At 40.6% G+C, this 20,790-nt stretch overlaps 1 protein-coding gene across 6 annotated transcripts in view; it reads left to right on the forward strand.

Annotated features, from left to right (window-relative positions):
• The window catches only part of mms22l (MMS22-like, DNA repair protein), a 116,868-nt gene that overhangs the window by 16,836 nt on the left and 79,242 nt on the right, over positions 1-20,790 (forward strand). For 4 of the 6 annotated variants that reach the window (XM_052024832.1, XM_052024830.1, XM_052024828.1 and 1 more), the window contains exons 9-14: positions 1,225-1,338; positions 2,926-3,108; positions 6,165-6,227; positions 13,152-13,271; positions 14,359-14,585; positions 15,650-16,159. In XM_052024832.1, coding sequence (XP_051880792.1) covers positions 1,225-1,338; positions 2,926-3,108; positions 6,165-6,227; positions 13,152-13,271; positions 14,359-14,585; positions 15,650-16,159 — 1,217 coding nt within the window. The remainder of the gene's footprint in view (positions 1-1,224; positions 1,339-2,925; positions 3,109-6,164; positions 6,228-13,151; positions 13,272-14,358; positions 14,586-15,649; positions 16,160-20,790) is intronic. The other 2 variants (XM_052024834.1, XM_052024833.1) reach the window with 1 other exon arrangement.

A 20,790-nucleotide genomic window follows, 5' to 3' on the forward strand; every position in this document is an offset into this window, starting at 1 on the left:
AACAGGAACTGGCATAGACTTCATGGGTCATATAGTCTCCATAACATCTCAAAAGTTCATAAACACCAGTCTGCAAGAAAGTGCAAATCTAAATACATAGAAAATCTGTAATGTTCGGTGGCTATTGGGATTCTTGCATTGCACTTTGCAGAAGAAGCAAATAGGTAGAAATTCTCGAGTTCAGCAGAGAATTTGATTGAAGCCCAGTTCTGATGGGTTTTTTTTGCTATTTGTCAATTGCAGGAAAGATTGTGCTCTGGGGCGTTTCTGCTCTTCATTCACCCAGCACCACTAATCTACAAAATGACTTTTGTGTATGCAGTAAAACTCTGATAATCCACTCTCCAATTGCTCAGAAATCCTAATGGTTCAGCGTTTGGCTCATAGGGTGAACCAAGTTCCTGTGCTTTTTTTTAAGCTCATTGGGGCCTGTTTCCCACACTCCTTTTAATCTCGATCGGGCCCCATTTACTGCATTTCTTTTAAACTCACCTAGACCCAGTTTTCTATGCTACTCGCAAGGACCCTATTTCCCACACTTATTTTAAATTCACCAGGGCCCCGTTCTGGTGCTGTCTTTAAGCTCACTGGAAAACCTATTATGCTACTGTGTAAAACAAAAAAAGTGAATTGAAAGTGCTTTGGATTGTTAATAAGAGTGATATCCAGTGGCCCAGAAAATCTGAAAGGTCAGCACCACCAAAGTTTTGAGGGTGCCAGATTACTGGAGATTGGTTTGTCTCGTCTCAGATTTTGTCCCTGTTCAATGAAATTCCTGTGAGGCTAATGGGAATTGGTATAGATCCCAGCCTAAATGCCACTCAGCTGAATTTGGACCTTGGCCATCCCCTCTCAGAAGATCAATTTTTCCAAAGGGGCAGTTATCCCTTTTGCATCACCAATGTAATTTCTCAGTTGGGGATTGGGTCTGCTGTGAGGCAAAATGGATGCTGGAAGACCTGTCCATACACACTTGCACACCCTCAAAGAGTCTGCTCATTTTTAACATAACTGAAGTCAATGGAACTAAATGCCATGAAGTGAGTACAACCCATAGTCGATAGTTTAGTGCCGGCAACCAAAGCTCAGATCTCTCCCCAAATGAATACAAAAATAAGAGGAAAATGCACTAATAGTATAATTGTATTCTGATTGATTCTTTTTGTCTCTGGTTCTACCTTGCTTTGTGAATGCAACTTTTTTCTCTGTGCTCCTGGTTTTTAGGTTAGACCATCTGATGTACTTAACATTTGCCATTACCAATGCAGCTGTGTCAAGGAACTGTGGACGCTGCTTATCCACCTACTTGATCACAGGAATAAAACTTCTCAAACCGAGGTAATGTTGATTGAGATTTTTCTTCCTCAGCTATACAAATTTTGATTTGTCTGGATCTTCTAATTAACAGTAAAAGGAATGACAAAGAAGCAGAAGGGCCAGTTAACACTCTATTGGAGGACACAGAAGGCATGCTGAGGTGGAACTTTACGTTAGTGTTTATAAATGAAGATGACTTTCCTAGGCTGTGGTAATGAGGTTGTTGGGAAACTGAATTTGATGGGGGGCAGAAAAAGAGGAGGTACCAAAAAGGACTTCAGATGGTTAAGTTGTCTGCAATTTGCAGGTTAAGGGCAGAATGGAAGGAAGCTTTCAAGAAATGAAAGGAAATTGGTAAGTGGATGGAGAGAGACAACTACCACTGATTGAAGTGCCAGGAGCTGAGGGAAAAGCCCAAGAATTAGAGCATTTTATGAGCATCTTTTGGAAATGTTTATCCACACAAGCAGTTATAGAAGTGAACACATTTTATAAACAGCAATTATTTCTAGTTAGTTTTGAATCAAAGATCCATGGATTTTTATGAATCAAAGTTAATAGGGTTATGGGGCTAAGGTCAGCCATGAACTCATTAAATGGCAGAACAAATTTGAGGAGCAAAATGGCCTACTCTGTTCCTATGGGTTCTCACAGAAGTAAGGCTAGAAAATGCAGAGATGATGACTTTCATCTTCCAATAATTGAGGAGTAATTTCCAAAGACTGCGGGATGTTAATTTGCTCAAAAAGAGAAGAAACCAAATGTGGCAATTTCAAGCCAGGCAGTGTTGAGGAGGCTTTCAGGAACAAAAGTCCAGAAGAAAATTAATAGCCACCTGGACAAGAATGGAACATAGAGCCAGTATAGATTTCTGAGGCCAAATTGTGGTTGACTAATATGTGAGTGTAGCTCCAAAAATATTCAAAATGTTTAACATCTGGGATAAAGCAGCCCCCTTGATTTGTATTCCATCCATTTCTTCTACCACTGGCATTCTGTTGCCATCTGATGTGGTATGGTGGCATTGTGATTAAGTTATTGGATGGACAATCCAGATTCCTGTATTGTTTATTCGGAAGTACCAGTTAGACTCCCATGATGATGCCACAATCAATAATGGAAATCTTGAAACCACCAGATTGTCATAAAATCCCATCTGGTTCCCAGTTGCTCTTCAGGGAAGGAAATCTGCTGCCCTGCTTTCTGAAATGGCATAGCAAGACACACAATTCAGGGAACAATTAATAGACAATAATCACTGGTATTGCCATCTATGTCCTATTTCATGGGAGAATAAACTAAAAATATCTACAGAATGCACTTACAAAATTGTTACACTATCCCTGAACAGGACAAAGTCAACAGTCAACAGCCAACATCTGTGTATTGCAGTGGAAATACATTATTTTGATCATCAGCGATAATTCTACTGCTTTTGGTATTGCATGGGACAAAATTTACTTATTGAGCTATCAGCTGAGCAGTATTGTGTTAATGTTTGAGGCAAATTTAATTATTTCAGTTCTGTTGACATGTTATCAAGATTCACTTTCTGTAGTTACAGTTTTATAGGCCAGTATGGAATGAATAATTTCTGTTTGCATTCAGCAGAATTTCTGGAGCTGCTTGAACAATCATCTCAGGAATCTCTTGCAAGAGGCAACAAATACAGAAGGAGTCCGTCTTTGTGATGCGACTGTCTGTAAGGATCCTCGTGGTTTCAGTTGGTGGCTGATTACCCACCTTGCAATTCTTTACACATTTGATAGAAATGGAACCACTCAAGACAAGGTACAGATGCAATATGTATGAATTGTTTTTTTTAGATTTGAATCAATCTTTTTTTTAAATCTGTAAAAACTTTACCTGGGTTGGCCATTTATTTTCATCTAAACACAGCATATTCTTGATCAGGCAGCTTTGGCTATAAATATTGTGGTTTTGCTCTGAAGAATAAAGACTTTCTTTTTCAAATAATGGGAGTTTTCAATTAATCAATTGCTGCCTGCAACACTTTATGGAAATTGAATATTTAAAGCAGAATTTTCTCAGGCTATGGACAACTTGACTCTAAAGTAACAACAGAATATGCTGAAAACAGTGAGCAGGCAACTGTGGAAAGATGGGTAGTATTACAGGTCAATGACCTTTCATCAGAACTGACATCCCCATTGTGGTTCTGGACAGGAGAGGAAAATGCAAGAATCACAAATCTCTGACACCACCTCCTATTTCCCTCCCCCCGCTTCCCCCCACCCCCCAAACCCCTACTCCAAACCCCCTACCTTGACATGTATTTATAACTTTGAGCTCTGTGGACCTCATCTTCTCTTGAGATCTTCCCCTCATGGTTTCCAACTTTATGTATTCCAAAATGCACAGCCCACTTCTGCTTCCTTCCCAGGGTCCACAATCTGGTAGATCCATTGTTTCAGCATTTTGAAGAATTTTTACATTTGCAATGAAGGGGAAGTGGCAGCTGTACGTGCTATATAGTCAAACCAAACTTTGCTAATGTACACGTGTCTTGTGATACATATTGATCATTTATCTATTTATTACTAATGGAGCTTATGATGTACTATATTCTTAGGACTGTGACCCATGATTGAAAATTCAGTTCTTCACGGGTAAAATCCCAAACTCAGGCCTATAGCTGGCAATAAAGGTTGGCCTTTTCCCAAAGGTTGTGTTCCTCCTTCGTCCTCCACTTGATCTGGTAAAAGCGCTGCAATGGCTCACCAAATTGGATAGGGAACAGCAGTCAGCAACAAAACGTCAAGTTTTGGAGGAGGGATTAATAAAGAATTGCCTGTTCTGAGATACCAGTCGCATATCGTGAAAATGCCAAGAACCAAAATTTTCCACAGAAAGTGCACATTATTTACTCAACACTACCCATTAATGTAAAGAAAATTTATTCTAATTTCTTAAGAATAACTTTCACTGAATCACTATAAATTTGTCCATTTCTCACATGAAGCCTTATAACTCTGGGAGTCAAATCATGGAGGTTCTTGTGACTTCCAAATCAGGAATTGTGTTGGAAATCCCAAGCAATTTTGATAGAGATTCTCATGTCATGTTTTGGAGTGGATTGAAATCTAAAGCCCAGAGTCTTGATCATTTCAGATCGAAATCAAGTCTTGTTCTCTGGTCATTGGATGGGAAGGGGAGAGGTGGGAAGGTTGGTAGTGAAAGAGGGGTCTATTTGTTGTGACTGATTTGGGCCAGGGAGAGAAGGGAAGGAAGGCATCAGACCTTATGTAGTAGCTTTGGGATAGGGTGAACAAGTGAATGTGCCTCTGCCTCTTCAGTGGGAGGGCTTGGCGTGTGTGGAGAGAGATGTGGCCAAGAATCGGAGAGGAGGCATAGGATCGAGCCAACAATTCACCAGGGATCTGTTGTGGTGTTAAGGTAAATGATGGTATGCCTCTGTTGATATCTCTGAATAATTCTTAGCACAGTAGAGTAGGAGTTTCGGAGATTGGACGATGATGGAGTCAGAGGATCGGGTGGAATTTGGTGTTATGACAATCATTTCTGAGACAAAATGATCCAAAATGACCCATAGCTGTTAGTGTCTGTGCTTCACTCTAGGAAATAAAAACAATTTTCAATTATATGATATTTAAAATGTGTCTTGCAAATGAAGTTCTAGGCCCGTACCGTTTGCATATTGTACAGCCTGGACAAGGTTTTAGTGAATTCCTTGGACACGTAACTGGGATCAGAAGTATCCAATGTTTGGGCACGGCCACATTGTTCATTGCTGCTGTTGTAAGTGGATGATAGTTTGAGTTATCCCCTGAGAAAGGCCTAGCCACAACACTGTTGACATGCCCAAGATTGAGAATTCATTATTTAAACAACTCTTTCAACCATGGAACATATTACTCTCCAGGGAATACAATACATCATATGTTCTATTGGTTATGTGACAGGAGCAAATGAATAAAAGATCACTTAGGCACCACAAGGCATTAGCAAACTTTGATATAAATGTACTACTAACGCTTCTTCTGTGAATTGAGGCAGATACCAAATTGGCAAGAGCAAACAAAGCGTCACTTACCTGCAACAAGAGCAGGTGTTAGATGATTTACATATGCGAATAAGGGCCCCACATCTGATTCTGATGCTTGCTGCAGCTTCAGTTTGCCAGCACCAATGGTGATTGATGCCAGGGAAACAAGCTGTGATCTCTATTTAAAACAAGCTATGCACTTGGCAATAACATTCTTATTCTCTGCTCTAGTCACTAGACCTTTTTTTTTGTCTCCTGGTACCAGCCTCTGGCCAGAGACGTCTGGACCCACAACACTTCTTCATACACAATCCACCATGCCATTCCTGAGGTGTATGTTCTTGCTTCCCAATAGTGCTTCTGAGGCCTGAAACTACTTTCTCTCTGTCTGACTACAGGCAATGTTGTTTCACTGTGAGATTTTCCAGTTTGACCCACTGACAATGTTGCTTTGAGCTGAGATCTTCCTTTCCAACCCACGGCCATTACTGCTGGTGCTCCTGACCTGCTTATTGGATTACCTCAGTGAATCTTAACCATCGATCTCGTTGTCTGTCCATTCCTGCTCCAGGCCTCTTGATCTAATTTAACTACTTGCCTGGATGATGGTACAGTAGTTTACACTGGTTCTGACCGCAGTGTTTTCTGCATTATGATGAGGTCTAAGGTTCAAATTCCTTGGCTCCTCAGTTCTCTCTGTTTAAACGTGAGCTCTAAACTGTTTACATGTGAGGCACTCAGAAGTGTGCACTTAATATGTTCTGGCCTCTGTATATCTACAAAAACTGTTATTATATTTTAATGTATTTTTGCAATACAGAAACTGATCGAAAGCAATTGGAGTTTTACTGAAGAGCTTCTGAAACTTTCTGTGAATGTTCAGGTACGTAAGTGCATCCATCTGTAAAATTCAGTTTATAAAGCCTGAATCTAGCCTTGGTTTTCTTGATTTATTATTGTAAACTTGTGGAAGGTTGATCAAAAATCCAAATTTCCTATGAATTTCTTGCTCTCGCTCTGTCCCAGGTAGAACAGAGAGACCTGGGAATACAGGTCCATGGTTCCTTGAGAGTGGCATCACAGGTAGATAGGATCGTAAGGAGAGCCTTTGGCACCTTGACCTTCATAAATCAGGGTAGTAAGTACAGGAGTTGGGATGTTATGTTGAAGTTGTACAAGACATTGGTGAGGCCGAATTTAGAGTATCATGTGCATGATACCTACCTACAGGAAAGATATCAATCAGCTTGAAAGAGTGCAGAGAAAATTTACATGGATGTTGCTGGGACTTAAGGACCTGAGTTCTTGGGAAAAGTTGAATAGGTTAGGACATTATTCCCTGGAGCAGAAGAGAATGAGGGGAAGATCTTATAAATGTATACAAAATTATAGGAGGTATAGATAGGATGAATGCATGCGGGCTTTTCCCCCTAAGGTTGGGTGAGACTAGAATTAGTGGACATAGGTTTAGAGTGAAAGCTGAAATACATAAGGGGAATCTGAGGGGAAATGTCCTCACTCAGAGGGTTGTGTGACTGTGGAACGAGCTGCCGAAAGAAGTGTTAGATGCGGGTTCAATTGTAACATTTAAGAGGTTTGGATAGGTACATGGATGGGAGGAGTTTAGAGGGATAAGATCTGGGCGCAGGTAGGTGGGACGAGGCAGAAGATCAGGCCGGCATGGACTAGATGGGCCGAAGGGTCTGTTTCTGTGCTGCAGTACTCTATCTGATTTTCTGTTGAAGCTAAAGTGGCAAATTGAAAAATCTCAGTGCATTCATCTGGTATAAAATGTGTAAATCGTGTTTAATTTGGGTCTGTAGGGTTTCCCTGAACTTTCCAAGTTTTCCATGGCTTTTTAAAGATAAAATAGCTCTAATTAACAATTGTGCTTTTCTGCATCTTTCAGAAATGCCCTAAAGCATATTTTGAACAATGAACCACTGATAAAGTGAAAAGCCGATTGTTATGCAGCAGATCCAGCAGCTAATTTGTAAGATCCCACAGAAGGCCATCAGATGAATTATTAACTATGTCATTATTGGTGGTCTTGTTTGGGAGAGGGATTCAGCCAGGAGCTTGAGAGAACTCTGAAACAAAGAGAATTCTAGGAGCACTTGGCAAGTCAAGTAGCATGAGTGGGGTGAGAATCAGAAATGGATTAAGGACCCTTCAACAGAACTGGAGAAGTGAGAGAACAACCATGTTCTAAGTTGCAGAGAGGAGGAGGCTGGAGAGAACAGAAGGAATGTCTGTGATAGGGTGCAAAGAAAAGTTGCCGAAGTAACGATTACTTTAAAGCCAGGCAATAGAAAAGAAAATGAAACATATTGAGAAAGAAAGATATAGCCACATCCATGGAGAGAGAAAAAAAATAGAGAAAAAAGGATTACCTGAAATTATTAAATTTAATATTAATTCCTGATGGCTGCAGCATTCCTAGATGATAGATGAGGTGCTGTTCTTCGAGATTACATTGCATGTCGTTGGAACACTGTTGGAGGCCTAAAATGGGTCAGAATGAGAGTGGGATGAAAAGTGACAGGAGGTTGGAAGCGCAGGACATCCTTGCGGACTGAATGGAGGTGTTCTGCAAAGCAGTCACCCAATTTGCATTTGGTTTCTCCAATACAGAGAGCGTTCCGTGAGCACCAAATACAATGCACTAAATTTGAAGAAGTGCAATTGAATTGCTGTTTAACCTGAAAGGACTGAATAGGGTCCCTGGACGACGAGTAGAGAAGAAGTAAAAAGGCAGATGTTGCATCTTCCACAGTTGCATGAAAAAGTGCTCTGAGAAGGGGATTCATTGGTGGAGATGGAAGAATGAACCAAAGAATTGTGGAGGAAAGTCTCTTTGGCAGCTGAAAGGGGAGGGCAAGATGTTATTGATGGTGGAATGCAGTTGGAGATGACGGTAATAGTGGAGGATGTTATATTATATGTGGAGGCTGGTAGAGTGGAAGGTGTGGTCATGGGAATGCCATCCTTGTTCTGGCTTCGAGGAGATGGGGTGAGAGCAGACGCGTGGGAAGTTTGATGGGAGCAGTTGCGAGCCCATCGACCACGGTAGAGTGGAAGCCATAGTCAAGGAAAAGGAAGGCATCTCAGAGGCACCTCCGTGGAAGGTCTTGTCATCAGAACAGGACTGATGAAGATGGAGTCACGTGTGAATGGAATGGAGTCCTGATGGGAAGAAGTGGGAAGAGACTTGCCATACCAGCACTTCTACCACAATCTGAGGAAAGTGGTTGAGAGAGGTAGATCGGTGTGATCTTTTTGAAAGGTGTCATCCACTCCAGGGCCCAGGTGGCCTGCTTCCTTTTCTATTTATTATTTCTGATTAATGAGGATAATGGAGAGGACATAATTACTCTTAAATATGTTACTTCAGCTACCAGTTCTATTCTATGGTCCATTTGATCTGTCACGTCTTTAAAAGGATGCAGAGTAAAAGTAAAATTTGATGTTATCATCTCTAAGTCTCAAACAAGTGTACTAAATGGATTATGAGCACATCAATAATGGCAGAAGCAGTACATAAAACTCTTTGACTTCCTTTAAATCTTCACCACGTTAATTGGCGACATGGCCTTCAAGCTCAGCTGACTTGACTCCCAAGACTCCGGCTCATGTTCTGTACTATGAAATTACCAAAGCCAACCAAAATTGTAAAGAACACCCATTAAATTAAAAAAAAAACTTGCCTATGAAGCATGCATGAATGAATCATGCAACATGTTTGTTTTTGAACTGAATGACATTTGGCTTCTTCCTCAAGTGACCAACTGGCATATCTGTGTAAAACTATATTGGCTTGGCATGTTTCCCAAGTGTGGCTGGTTTAATCCCTAATGTGTGAAGGTGGATTTAACCAAGCCAAAACCAAATTAAACAATCAAGTTTCTTCCTTTACCTTCGTTACACCATCCAAACAATGTAACAGTATTTTAAAATGAAGTATTTATGCACTACTACAAAAAAGGTTTAAGGTGTGAACTCAAGCTTGAATTAACTTGTACCTGAATATGTTAGTAATTCCATAAAAGTTTAATACAGCAGAAAGCCTCGAAGAGTGTAGGAAGTGTAAGAGTAAAACTAGAAGGGAAATTTGGGAACCAAAGTAATGGGATAAAATAATAATGGCAAGTAATATCAAAGAGAGAGCTCAGATGTTTTATAAGTACACAAAAAACAAGAAAATAATTAATGAAAAATTGCGGCTTATTAGGGACCTGTGAAGATGTAGGATGTGAATATGGTTCATAATGAATATTTTGCATTTGTTGTCCTTTAAAATAAAAAGGGGATGATACTGATGTTGTTGTAAAATAGGCCTAGTTCGAAATATTGAATTGAATAAACATGACAAAAGAGGAAATAATAAGGGCCTTAGCATCTTCGAAAGTGGATAACTTGCCAGGTGTGGATGAAGTATGTCATTGTCTGCTAAAGGAACCAACAGAAGGTTGGTTCTGAAGATTCTGGTCATCATTCAGTCCTTCCTGGCTATAGGAATGGTGCCAGAAAACTGGAGGGCTGTTAATTTTCCACTATTATTTGAAAATGCAGAAGGGGATAAACAGAGCAATTGCAGACAAGTTAGTTTAACTATTGCTGGGTAAACTATTTGAATCAATTCCCAGGAATGATATAAACCATTCAGAAAGGCACAGATTAATCAAGGACCTTCAACATGGATTTGTTAAGGGAATGTTGTGAGTGATTAACATTGAATTTTTAGAGGAGATAACAAGGAGCGTTATTAAATTCAGTGCATTTGATGCAATTTACATGATTTCAGGAAGACTTTTTATGGGTTTCCACAAAGCAGTTTGTTTTAAAAAGTAAAAGTCCATGAGATTCAAGGGAGAGTTGTAAATTGGATTCAAAATTGGCTCAGTAACAGAAAGCAAAGAGGTAAAGGTCAATGGGTAGTTTCGTGAGTGGAAGGAAGACTGAAACCACACTGGTAACAGAGTTCAGTACTCAGTACCTTTATTGAAATAAGCAGTGGCATGCAAAAGTTTGGGCACCCCTGGTCAAAATTTCTGTTACTGTGAATAGCTAAGCGAATGAAAGATTACCTGATTTCCAAAAGGCATAAAGTTAAAGATGACACATTCCTTTAATATTTTAAGCAAGATTACTTTTTTTATTTCCATCTTTTACAGTTTCAAAATAAGAAAAAGGAAAAGGGCCCAAAGCAAAAGTTTGGGCACCCTGCATGGTCAGTACTTAGTAACACCCCTTTTGGCAAGTATCACAGCTCGTAAGCACTTTCTGTAGCCAGCTAAGAGTCTTTCAATTCTTGTTTGGGGGATTTTTGCCCATTCTTCCTTGCAAAAGGCTTCTAGTTCTGTGAGATTCTTGTGCTGTCTCACATGCACTGCTCTTTTGAGGGCTATCCACAGATTATCAATGTTGGTTGGGAGACAGTGAGGGCCGTGGCAAAACCTTCAGCTTGTGCCTCTTGAGGTAGTCCATTGTGGATTTTGAGGTGTGTTTAGGATCATTATCTTGCATCCTCACCACAAAATTCAGCGTCAGAAGTTTGCAAAGGAACATCTAAACAAGCCTGATGCATTTTGGAAACAAGTCCTGTGGACTGATGAAGTTAAAATAGAACTTTTTGGCCACAATGAGCAAAGGTATGTTTGGAGAAAAAAGGGTGTAGAATTTCATGAAAAGAACACCTCTCCAACTGTTAAGCATGGGGGTGGATCGATCATGCTTTGGGCTTGTGTTGCAGCCAGTGGCATGGGGAAAATTTCACGGGTAGAATGAAGAATGAATTCAATTAAATACCAGCAAATTCTGGAAGCAGACGTCATACCGTCGATATATAAAAAAAAGCTGAAGATGAAAAGATGACGGCTTCCACAACAGGATAACAATCCTAAACACACCTCAAAATCCACAATGGACTACCTCAAGAGGCACAAGCTGAAGGTTTTGCCATGGCCCTCACAGTCCCCCCAACCTAAACATCATCGAAAATCTGTGGATAGACCTCAAAAGAGCAGTGCGTGCAAGACGGCCCAAGAATCTCACAGATCTAGAAGCCTTCTGCGAGGAAGAATGGGTGAAAATCCCCCAAACAAGAATTGAAAGACTCTTAGCTAGCTACAAAACGTGTTTACAAGCTGTGATACTTGGCAAAGGGGGTGTTACTAAGTACTGACCATGCAGGGTGCCCAAACATTTGCTTCAGGCCCTTTTCCTTTTTTGTTATTTTGAAACTGTAAAAGATGGAAATAAAAAAAGTAATCTTGCTTAAAATATTAAAGAAATGTATTATCTTTAACTTTATGCCTTTTGGAAATCAGGTAGGTCATCTTTTACTCGCTTAGCTATTCACAGTAACAGAAATTTTGACCGGGGTGCCCAAACTTTTGCATGCCACTGTATATTAATGATATAGAAATTTAAAGGTAGAGGGCATGATAATACAAAAATTGACTGTGTGGTTGACAGTGAGGAAGGAAGTTTCGACTGAGGAAGATATTATGGTCTGGTTAAAGCAGCAAAGTGTCAATTAAAATTTAATCCAGAGAATGGTGAGGTGATGGATTTGGGAGGATGTAACAAGGCAGGTGAATACATGACACACTAAGTCCTCATTAATAGTGAGGGATGGGGGCAAGCACCAAAAAACACACATACTATTAAGGATATCAGCAATGTCACTGAAGCTACAATGATATACAGTGGTTAACTGTTCCATTGGATTAACAAAGACTACATAAGTTTCAGTCTGTTGCTGACCCTGGTTCCTGCAGTTCACCTGACCCCAGCTTCAGCCGCAAACCTACCTGCATTCCTAACCCTGAGTGTTCCTGACCCCAGCAGTGGATAGAGAGGACTAAGTATAAATCAGAGTACACTGGGAAGTATGGAGGAACAAGGGGACCATGAATTATACATGTACAGATCTTTAAAAGAAGCAGGACAGTTTAAAAAGGTGGTTAAAATGGCATTTGGGGTAATATTCTTTATTAGCCAAAGCACACAATATAAGAACAAGATGGTTATACTGGAACTGTACCCAGCAATAGTTAGACCACAGCTTGATTTACAGTTCTGGCCACTGCATTATAAGAAAGCTGTGATTGCACTGGAAAAAGTGCAAAGTGTAATTACAAGAATGTTGCCAAAACTATGAAATATTGAGGAGAGATTTGATTTAGAGTTGTCTTCTGTGGAACAGAGGAATCTAAGTGAAGAACTAATTACTGTGTTTAAAATCATGAGGAGCCTACCTAGACAGGGTAAATAATGGGGATCTATTTCCTTTAGCAGATGGATCAAAATCTAGGGGGTATAACTGGAATAACGGGGTAATGAGAAAAGACTTTTTTTTCAGTCGAGAGGGTAGTTCAGATAGAAATGGATGGGAGTTCCAGGACCTGAATCACATTTAAACAGTTCTTGAATGTGTACTGGAAGAGCTGTGACCTGTATGGATCCAGACCAGAGCCAGAAGGTGGGATTTGGCTGGGTAATACTTTTTCTTGACTGATACTGGTGTAATGGGCCAGATGGCTTCCTGTCCTGAACTAAATTTTCTATGATACCATTAAACAAAGACACATGTAAATAGTCTTTGTGCACCATGAAACAGCTTATCCTCTGTAATGGGTGATGCAATGGGAAAGCCATTTAGAATTCTAAAACAGTAATGGCGCTCCATACATTGATGTCTTTCCAATGATACATCTCAATGATGAACAAAAGCTTAGACTACTCCATAAATGCAATAATTCTAGTTATTGTTTTATTAAATACTTTGTGTGGCTCTCTTTAGAATGGTATTTTGGAAGAACAATTACGGATGCACCTTCAATGTTGTCTAACTCTGTGTGACCTCTGGCATACCAATCTCAATGCAGTTACGATATTGTGGGAATATTACAGTAAACACCTGGTAAGTACAACATTTGCACAATTCATAGTTCTAAAAGTTTATGGTCATACAATGAGATTGATATAATCACCTAAAACAGGTGGCATAGTGAAATTGTAGAATAATATTTGTTTAATATCCTAGGTAGGTCAGATTGATACTGTGAGTGAGGGCAGGCACGGTAGTGTAGCGGTTAGCGTAACGCTATTACAGCGCCAGTGACCCGGGTTCAATTCAATTCTGTCTGCAAGGAGTTTGTACGTTCTCCCCTGTGTCTGCATGGGTTTCTGGGTTTCCTCCGGATGCTCCGGTTTCCTCCCACATTCCAAAGGTGTACAGGTTAGGAAGTTGTGGGCATGCTATGTTGGCGCCGGAAGCGTGGTGACACTTGCGGGCTGCCCCCAGAACACTCTACGTAAAAGATGCATTTCACTGTGTGTTTTGCTATACATGTGACTAATAAAGAGATCTATCTATCTATCTATAAATCAGAGCTACATGAAGTAATCAGTAGCCTAGTCAGGTCCTTATTTAAGGAAGGATACATTTATTTTGGGACAGTGCAATTAGGGGTCATCAGCTTAATTTCCGGATGAGGGACTTGTCTAATGACGTAAATTTAATTAGATTGGGCCTCTACTCTCTGGAGTTCAGAAGAATGGGAGGTAATCTCAGTGAAATGTTGCTAAGATAGAGAAATAAAGAACTGCAGATGCTGGAATCTAGATGAAAAACACAATGATGCTGGAGGAACTCGGCAGGCCAGGCAGCATCCGTGGAGAAAAGCAGGCAGTCAACATTTCGGGTCAGGACCCTTCTTCAGGTCCTGACCTTGACCGCCTGCTTTTCTCCACAGATGCTGCCTGGCCTGCTGAGTTCCTCTAGCATCATTGTGTTTTTTATCAAGTCTGCTGAGATGTTTTCTCTCCATGGGAGTGTATTTTAAGTAAGGGAATGTCTTTGAAGGAAAATGTACATACTTCAAATTATTCACATATTGTAGAATGCATGGCTAAATCATTGATTTAATCAATGTTACTTTCATGGATTGCATTTGGATGTCTGGATTATTGCTGACTACACTGCATTTGTCTGTCTGTCATCACAGAACAGCCCCTTCAACATTCCTTGGCTTGGCTTACAAGGACTGGCCAGTGTGAGCAAATCACCTTTTGCTATGCTTGAAATGGCAAGAACGTGCTGCAGCGGTGACCAAAGCTCCAACTTATACGAGTCGCAGAATAGTTTTCAGCTTTTCCTCCGAATTTTAGCCTTGCAAATTACAAAAGGACAGGAAGCAAGTGGAACCCACCCATGGAAACAGCTGAAAGGAAGGTAATTAAAGATGGTGTAAATCAGTAACAACTTTTCTCTTTCCCAATATTTACTAATATGCCTTGTTAAAATAATACACTTACTCGGCATAGCCCAATTTGACAGGGCAGTCTTAAAACTAGCATTAGGCCTGCCTTTGGAGCACCTAAGAGTCGCAGGATGTGCACTGCAGCCATCTCAAGCATCTGAATAAAACTCTTGCTTTGGGTTTCTCTGGTATCCTGTCTTTGGGCCCAAACATAAGTTAGCTGGTTTTATGAATACAATCGTCTATTTCTACCTAGTTTCTATTAATAGATTAGTATGACTGTTAAGAGTTAAATTGGTATGTGCAATCTTCTTTCAGTTGGATTTTTACAGCTACTAGGAACAGAAAGGTAATCCATATCTTACCTCTGTGTATTAGTTTTGTAGATCTTCTTAAAAGGCATAGTAAATACAACATGAAAACAAGCTGAGCTGATAGAGCACCTGATATTGAATGCCAAACGTTAATTTCCTTCATTTTTAAAATGATTAATTCATCGGTGTTTATTTATACAACATGCCAACATATAACATTACCATCCTGATTTGAAAATATATTAATTGCCACTGGGTCTAAATCCTGGATCTTCCTACCCAGCAGCACTGTGTGAGTACCTTTACCAGAAGGACTGCAGTGGTTCAAGAGGCTACCAAGAGCTAGAAATATCCTCATCCTGTAAATTAAGTATTGCAATGAAAAACAAGACTACAGTTGTGAGCTCCTATCACAAAAACCAAATTTGAATCAAATGGTTGCATTTATGATATTCTAGTTTATTTACTGAAATATGTCATTCATTTCATTTTTCTTCAGTAAAATAATTAATAAACAAGTATTTCTGCAAACCTTGGTTCAGTGAATATTTTAATACGCTTCTCGTAAATCTGGTTTGTCTCTGTTGCATGATACAGTATTTTAATGCAACAGCTTTGTGAGATAAGCCTACCAACTTTATTGAAGACATTGCAATTGATTGAAATACATTACCTGTTTCAGTTTCTGCTGAATCAAGCTAAACAACCTATTAATTTTACAGAATTTATTCCAAGTTTCATCAACGAAAAATGCAAGAACTCACGGAGTTGGGCCTTCAGAACTTCCTCAGCCTTTTTCTAGTCCTTGCAGAAGTGGCAGGGATGGAGGATGTTGTCAGCCGGGTATCAGACCTCCTTGACCTTTTAAAGCCCAGTCTGCTCTCCACTGCCCAGCAGTCATTGATTTGGAAAGGTTACTTTGCATTTATTCTGATGTATGAGGAGAAAAATGTCGACATCAGTTTTCTTGCCACAAAAATGTCAGTTAACTTTGAGAATGTAGCAAAAGAATTCTACTTGAAAACCACCGATCACACCCGGAAAGCGACCCTTTGGCCATTGTTATTAACATACATTGAATCTGTTCAGGAGGTATTCGAGACCAGTTCCTTTCTACATCTTTCAGAGGAAAAGTTATTGAATGAAGGGTTTGATCTGCTTTACCGTGCCTGCAGGGAATCGGAACTAAATGCAGCACTTACATTTCTTCAGATTGTTCTGGCTCGCTTGAGGTGAGTGCATGTTCATATTCAATATTCTTCTGAGCACTGCTAAAGTTTGATCTGTACTTCTGTTGTAGGTTTTCAAAAATACTGTTACTCTGCATCCCATTAGCAGTGGTATTCATCAGAAGTCTTTGGCCTGAAGTACTTTCTTTGATTGTTGGGTCCAAAAAATTTGAAACTACATGGTGAATAGCCAGTGGCCAAGAGTGTGTTGATTTTTGCAGTCATTTCAGAGTTGGGATGTTTGTGATCTAGCACTGGAGAAGCAAGGAACAAGGCTCCCTTGGAATTGGTTTGGAGGAGCATTTGGTCCTTGACACCTAACTGATGCTTCATAAATTTAGTCGGAAAAGGGAAAACTGTTCTGGATCAATGATAAACTTGCACAGTAAATACACAGGAAGTCACTGATTTGTAGGCAAAAAAAAATACTGCAGGCATGTAAGCTGAGAATATCAGTTCAGCTAATTGTGTACTGTACAGGTCTCCCCTGGTTAACAAAGGTGTTGTGTTCCTAAAGAACCTTTGCTCAAAAATATACATAGCATGCGTTTGCTTTCTATTATTTCTTATGGAAGAAATTCATCTTGGTACTAAATGCCAGAAGATTTTTAGTAAGAGGTCAAAAAAAATTACAAAACATCAAAATATTGAGTTTAATTTTATACAATATTAATTCAGAAGGCAACAAGAAGTTAAAAGCAAATGTTCGCACAAGGTGTGAGAGAGATGGACAGACAATCTACACATTAGATGGCGGTGAAGGAGTGGAGGGGACAGGCAGTTGAGACAGTCAATGAGGCAATTGGCTCTGGTGTGCATTTGTCAGATGACGATGATGTGATAGGCACTGGTTCAATGGAGACCGATGTTTGAGATAAGTATCAAGAGAAGACTGCTGTAATTTTTGTCTCTTCATACACCTCTAAGGAAAAGCAAATGCTTTGCTCAGTGCCACAGCCAATCTTTATGCTATGTTCCATTTTAGGATCATAATCTTTGCAAGTTGCAAAGGCCCCTTAGAGAAGAAGTTCTTCAATACTTTCACACTGATGGACTCTGGATGACCAAATGGCATTACTGTCCATCAATAAAGCTTCAGTATCCAAATTTTTCTCCTTAAGATATCTTTCAGTTGCAAGTTCAACATATCGCTTGATGTGGTTGGTGGAGCTTGGTTAGTACATGGCACTACGATGTAACCATCACTGAAACTTGATTAAGAGAAGGGTAGGGCTGACAGCTCAACATTACAAGGTTTGGATATTTCAGACACAATAGAGAGGGTTGTAAAAGAGGTTGGGGAGTTACACTGCTGCAAAGTCACAGCTGCACTTAGGGCATCCTGGTTGGTTCATCGAGTGAGGCAATATAGGGAGAGCTCAGGAGAAAGGTGCAATCACCGTGATGGGGTTATACTAGAGACCTCCCAATAGCCAGTGGAAGATAGAAGAACAGATATGAAGGCAGATTATGGAAAGATGTAAATGAAACAGGGTTGTTGTAGTAGGTGGCTTTAATCTCCCTAATATTGACTGGGACTCCCTTTGTACATGAGGCTTAGATGGAACAGAATTTGTTAGGTGCATCCAAGAGGGCTTCTTGATACAGTATGTAGATTGTCCAACTTGGGCAAGGGCCATACTAGACCTTGTTTTGGGAAATGAGCCTGGTGGCCAGGTGATCAGGGATTCAGTGGGAGAGCATTTTGGAAATAGCGAACATAACTCTGTTTTCAGATAGTTGTGGATAAGGATAAGACTGGACCTCGAAAGTGCAAAATTGGGGAAAGGCTAATTACAACAGTATTATGCAGGAGCTGGGTAGAGTAGATTGGAAGCGACTGTTATTGGGCAAGTCCACACCTGACGTGGGAGTCATTTAAAGGCCAGGTGGTTAGAATTCCCAGTGTCTTATAGGATCTATCCCAGGTTGTTGAGAGGGATGAGAGAGGAAATTGCTGGGGTCTGACAGAGATATTTCTATCCTCTTTAGCCACAGGTGCGATCCCAGAGTACTGGAGAAAAGCCAATATTGTTCCTTTATTGAAGAAGGGCAAGAGGGACATACTATGAAATTATAGGCCAGTGAGCCTATCAGCGGTAGGGAAATTATTGGAGAAGATTCTTAGGGATAGGATCTACTCACAGCCTTATAGAAGCACAGACTTATTAGGGACAGTCAGCATGGCTTTGTGCAGCAGAGGTCACGTTTTACAAATTTGATTTAGTTTTTTTTGAGGAGGTGAAGATGATTGAAAATAGGATAGTGGACGGTGTATACAGGGACTTTCGTAAAACCTTCGACAAGCTCCAACGTGGTAAGCTGACCCAAAAGGTCAAGGCACTCTGGATCCACGGTGACTTGGTAAATTAGATTTAAAATTGGCTGGGCCAAAGACTGTGGTGGAAATATGTTATTCTGACTGGAGGTCTGACCAGTGGTGTTCCACAGGGATCAGTGCTGGGGCCTCTATTGTTTGTGATATGTATAAATGATTTGGACAAAAATGTAGGTGGGCTGATTAGTAAACTTGCAGATGACGCAAAAATTTGTGGAGCTGTGGATAGTGAGGAAGGTTGTCAAAGGACATAACAGGATATAGATCAGTTGGAAATATGGGCAGAGAAATGGCTAGTGGAATTTAATACAGACAAGTGTGAGATGTGCACTTTTGGGAGGTCAAATGTAAGAGGAAAGTATACAGTAAATGGCAGGACTCTTGGGAGCATTCATATACAAAGGGATCTTGGGGTGCATGTCCATAGCTCCCTGAAAGAAGCAACACAAGTAGAGAGGGTGTTAAAGAAGGTGTATGGCATACGTGCCTTCATCAGTCAGGGCACTGAGCATAAAAGTTAGGAAATCATGTTGCATCTGTGTAAAACTTAGGCCACATTTGGAGTCTTGCGTGCAGTTTTGGTCACTGCATAACAGGAAGGATGAGGAGGCTTTGGAGAGGATGCAGAAGAGGTTCAGCAGAATGTTGCCTGGATTGGAGATTATTCGTCATCAGGATTGGTTGGACAAACTTGAATTGTTTTCTCTGGAGGGTCAGAGGCTGAGGGGCGAACTGATAGAAATATATAAAATTATGAGAAGCATAGATAGAATAGATAATCAGAATCTTTTTTTCCCAGGGTGGAAATGTCAATTACAAGAGAGTATAGCTTTAAAGTGAGAGGAGGGAAGTGTAAGGGAGATTTGTGAGGCAAGTTATTTTATGCAGAAAGTGGTAGGTTCCTGGAACGTGCTGAACAGGGGCACGGTATGGAGGCTGAAAGACCATGTGCAGGCAGATGTGCAGTTTAAATTGGCATCATGGTCAGCACAGACATCCTGGGCCAAAGGGCCTGTTCTATGTTATATGCTTGTTATCATTCATGCCTTATTAGCAGAGCTACATTCGATAAGCCTTTCAGTAACCTAGGGTTTTCCGAATGATAGATAAGCACAACTTAAACTTGAAATCACCCCAAGAATGAGGGTCAAACAGTCCCTGGCTGTTTTAAATCCCAGTCCAGGACATGTGATATGGTAGTCTCTTCCAAATAAATCCTCTCTGTTGAGACTAAACACTTGTTCATGCACATACAGTAGTTGTTATCCTTTATATTCTTCAGCATCAATAATATCCACACTGAGGGTCTCTGGCCATCTCAACCAAATGCAAATTATGACCTTGGCTAAAATGATCAAACCACCTGTGACTAGCAGCAAACGTTTCCATTATATCTAGTTAATGCAGATACTTCACCCTCTTGACCATCATCCCACTTAAGGTCCTGCCATATGGCACATGCCTTTTCTTGAATAATACCAGTGGAGAGAAGACAGTGGTGGGCATTTTTGACCCTTGATCCATATGTTCAATACCTCTTCATCTCCTTAATCATCCAGTCTCTACATCTTGTGATGTAGAACCAACTGTCACTGGAGTTTGTGCCATTGTCTTCACTGCTTTTTTTGATTTTCACAGTGGTAGTGATGGTTAACTGTGATGCTAAATGCCTAGATTCAAGAGGTCTTGCTGGAGGAGCCTCAGCCCTTGAGTTTGTACAAAGCTCTGACATTCTTGCTCCCTGTGTGGATGAGAGTGGGGGCTGCAGGAAGGATGAGCAACTAAACCGTGGTTCAGGGAACCGTTCAAGAGTGGGGAGAGAAGAGAAACGTAGTTGTAATTGGGGATAGTATAGTCAGGGAAATAGACGCAATTCTCCGTCACAAGAATCAAGAGTCCCGAAGGCTGTGTTGCCTGCCTGGTGTCTGGGTACAGGACATCTCATCCGACCTGCAGAGGAATTTGGAATGGGAGGGGAAAGATCCAGTGTCATGGTCCATGTGGGTAGAACAAGTAAAGAGGTTCTATTAAGGGAATTTGAGCAGCTGGGGACTAAATTAAAAAGCAGAACCAAAAGGGTGGTAATCTCTGGATTGCTGCCTGAGCCACCCTGCAAATTGGCACAGGGTCAATAACACCAGAGAGTTAAATGCATGGCTCAAAGATTGGTGTGGGAGAAGTGGTTTAGAGTTCATGGAATATTAGCACCAGTATTGGGGAAGGAGGGAGCTGTTCTAATGGGCTGGGCTTCACCTGAACCATGCTGGACCAGAGTCCCGGTGAATTGCGAAACTTG

Source organism: Pristis pectinata, chromosome 10, assembly GCF_009764475.1.
Source record: "Pristis pectinata isolate sPriPec2 chromosome 10, sPriPec2.1.pri, whole genome shotgun sequence".
Taxonomy (NCBI): Eukaryota; Metazoa; Chordata; class Chondrichthyes; order Rhinopristiformes; family Pristidae; genus Pristis; species Pristis pectinata.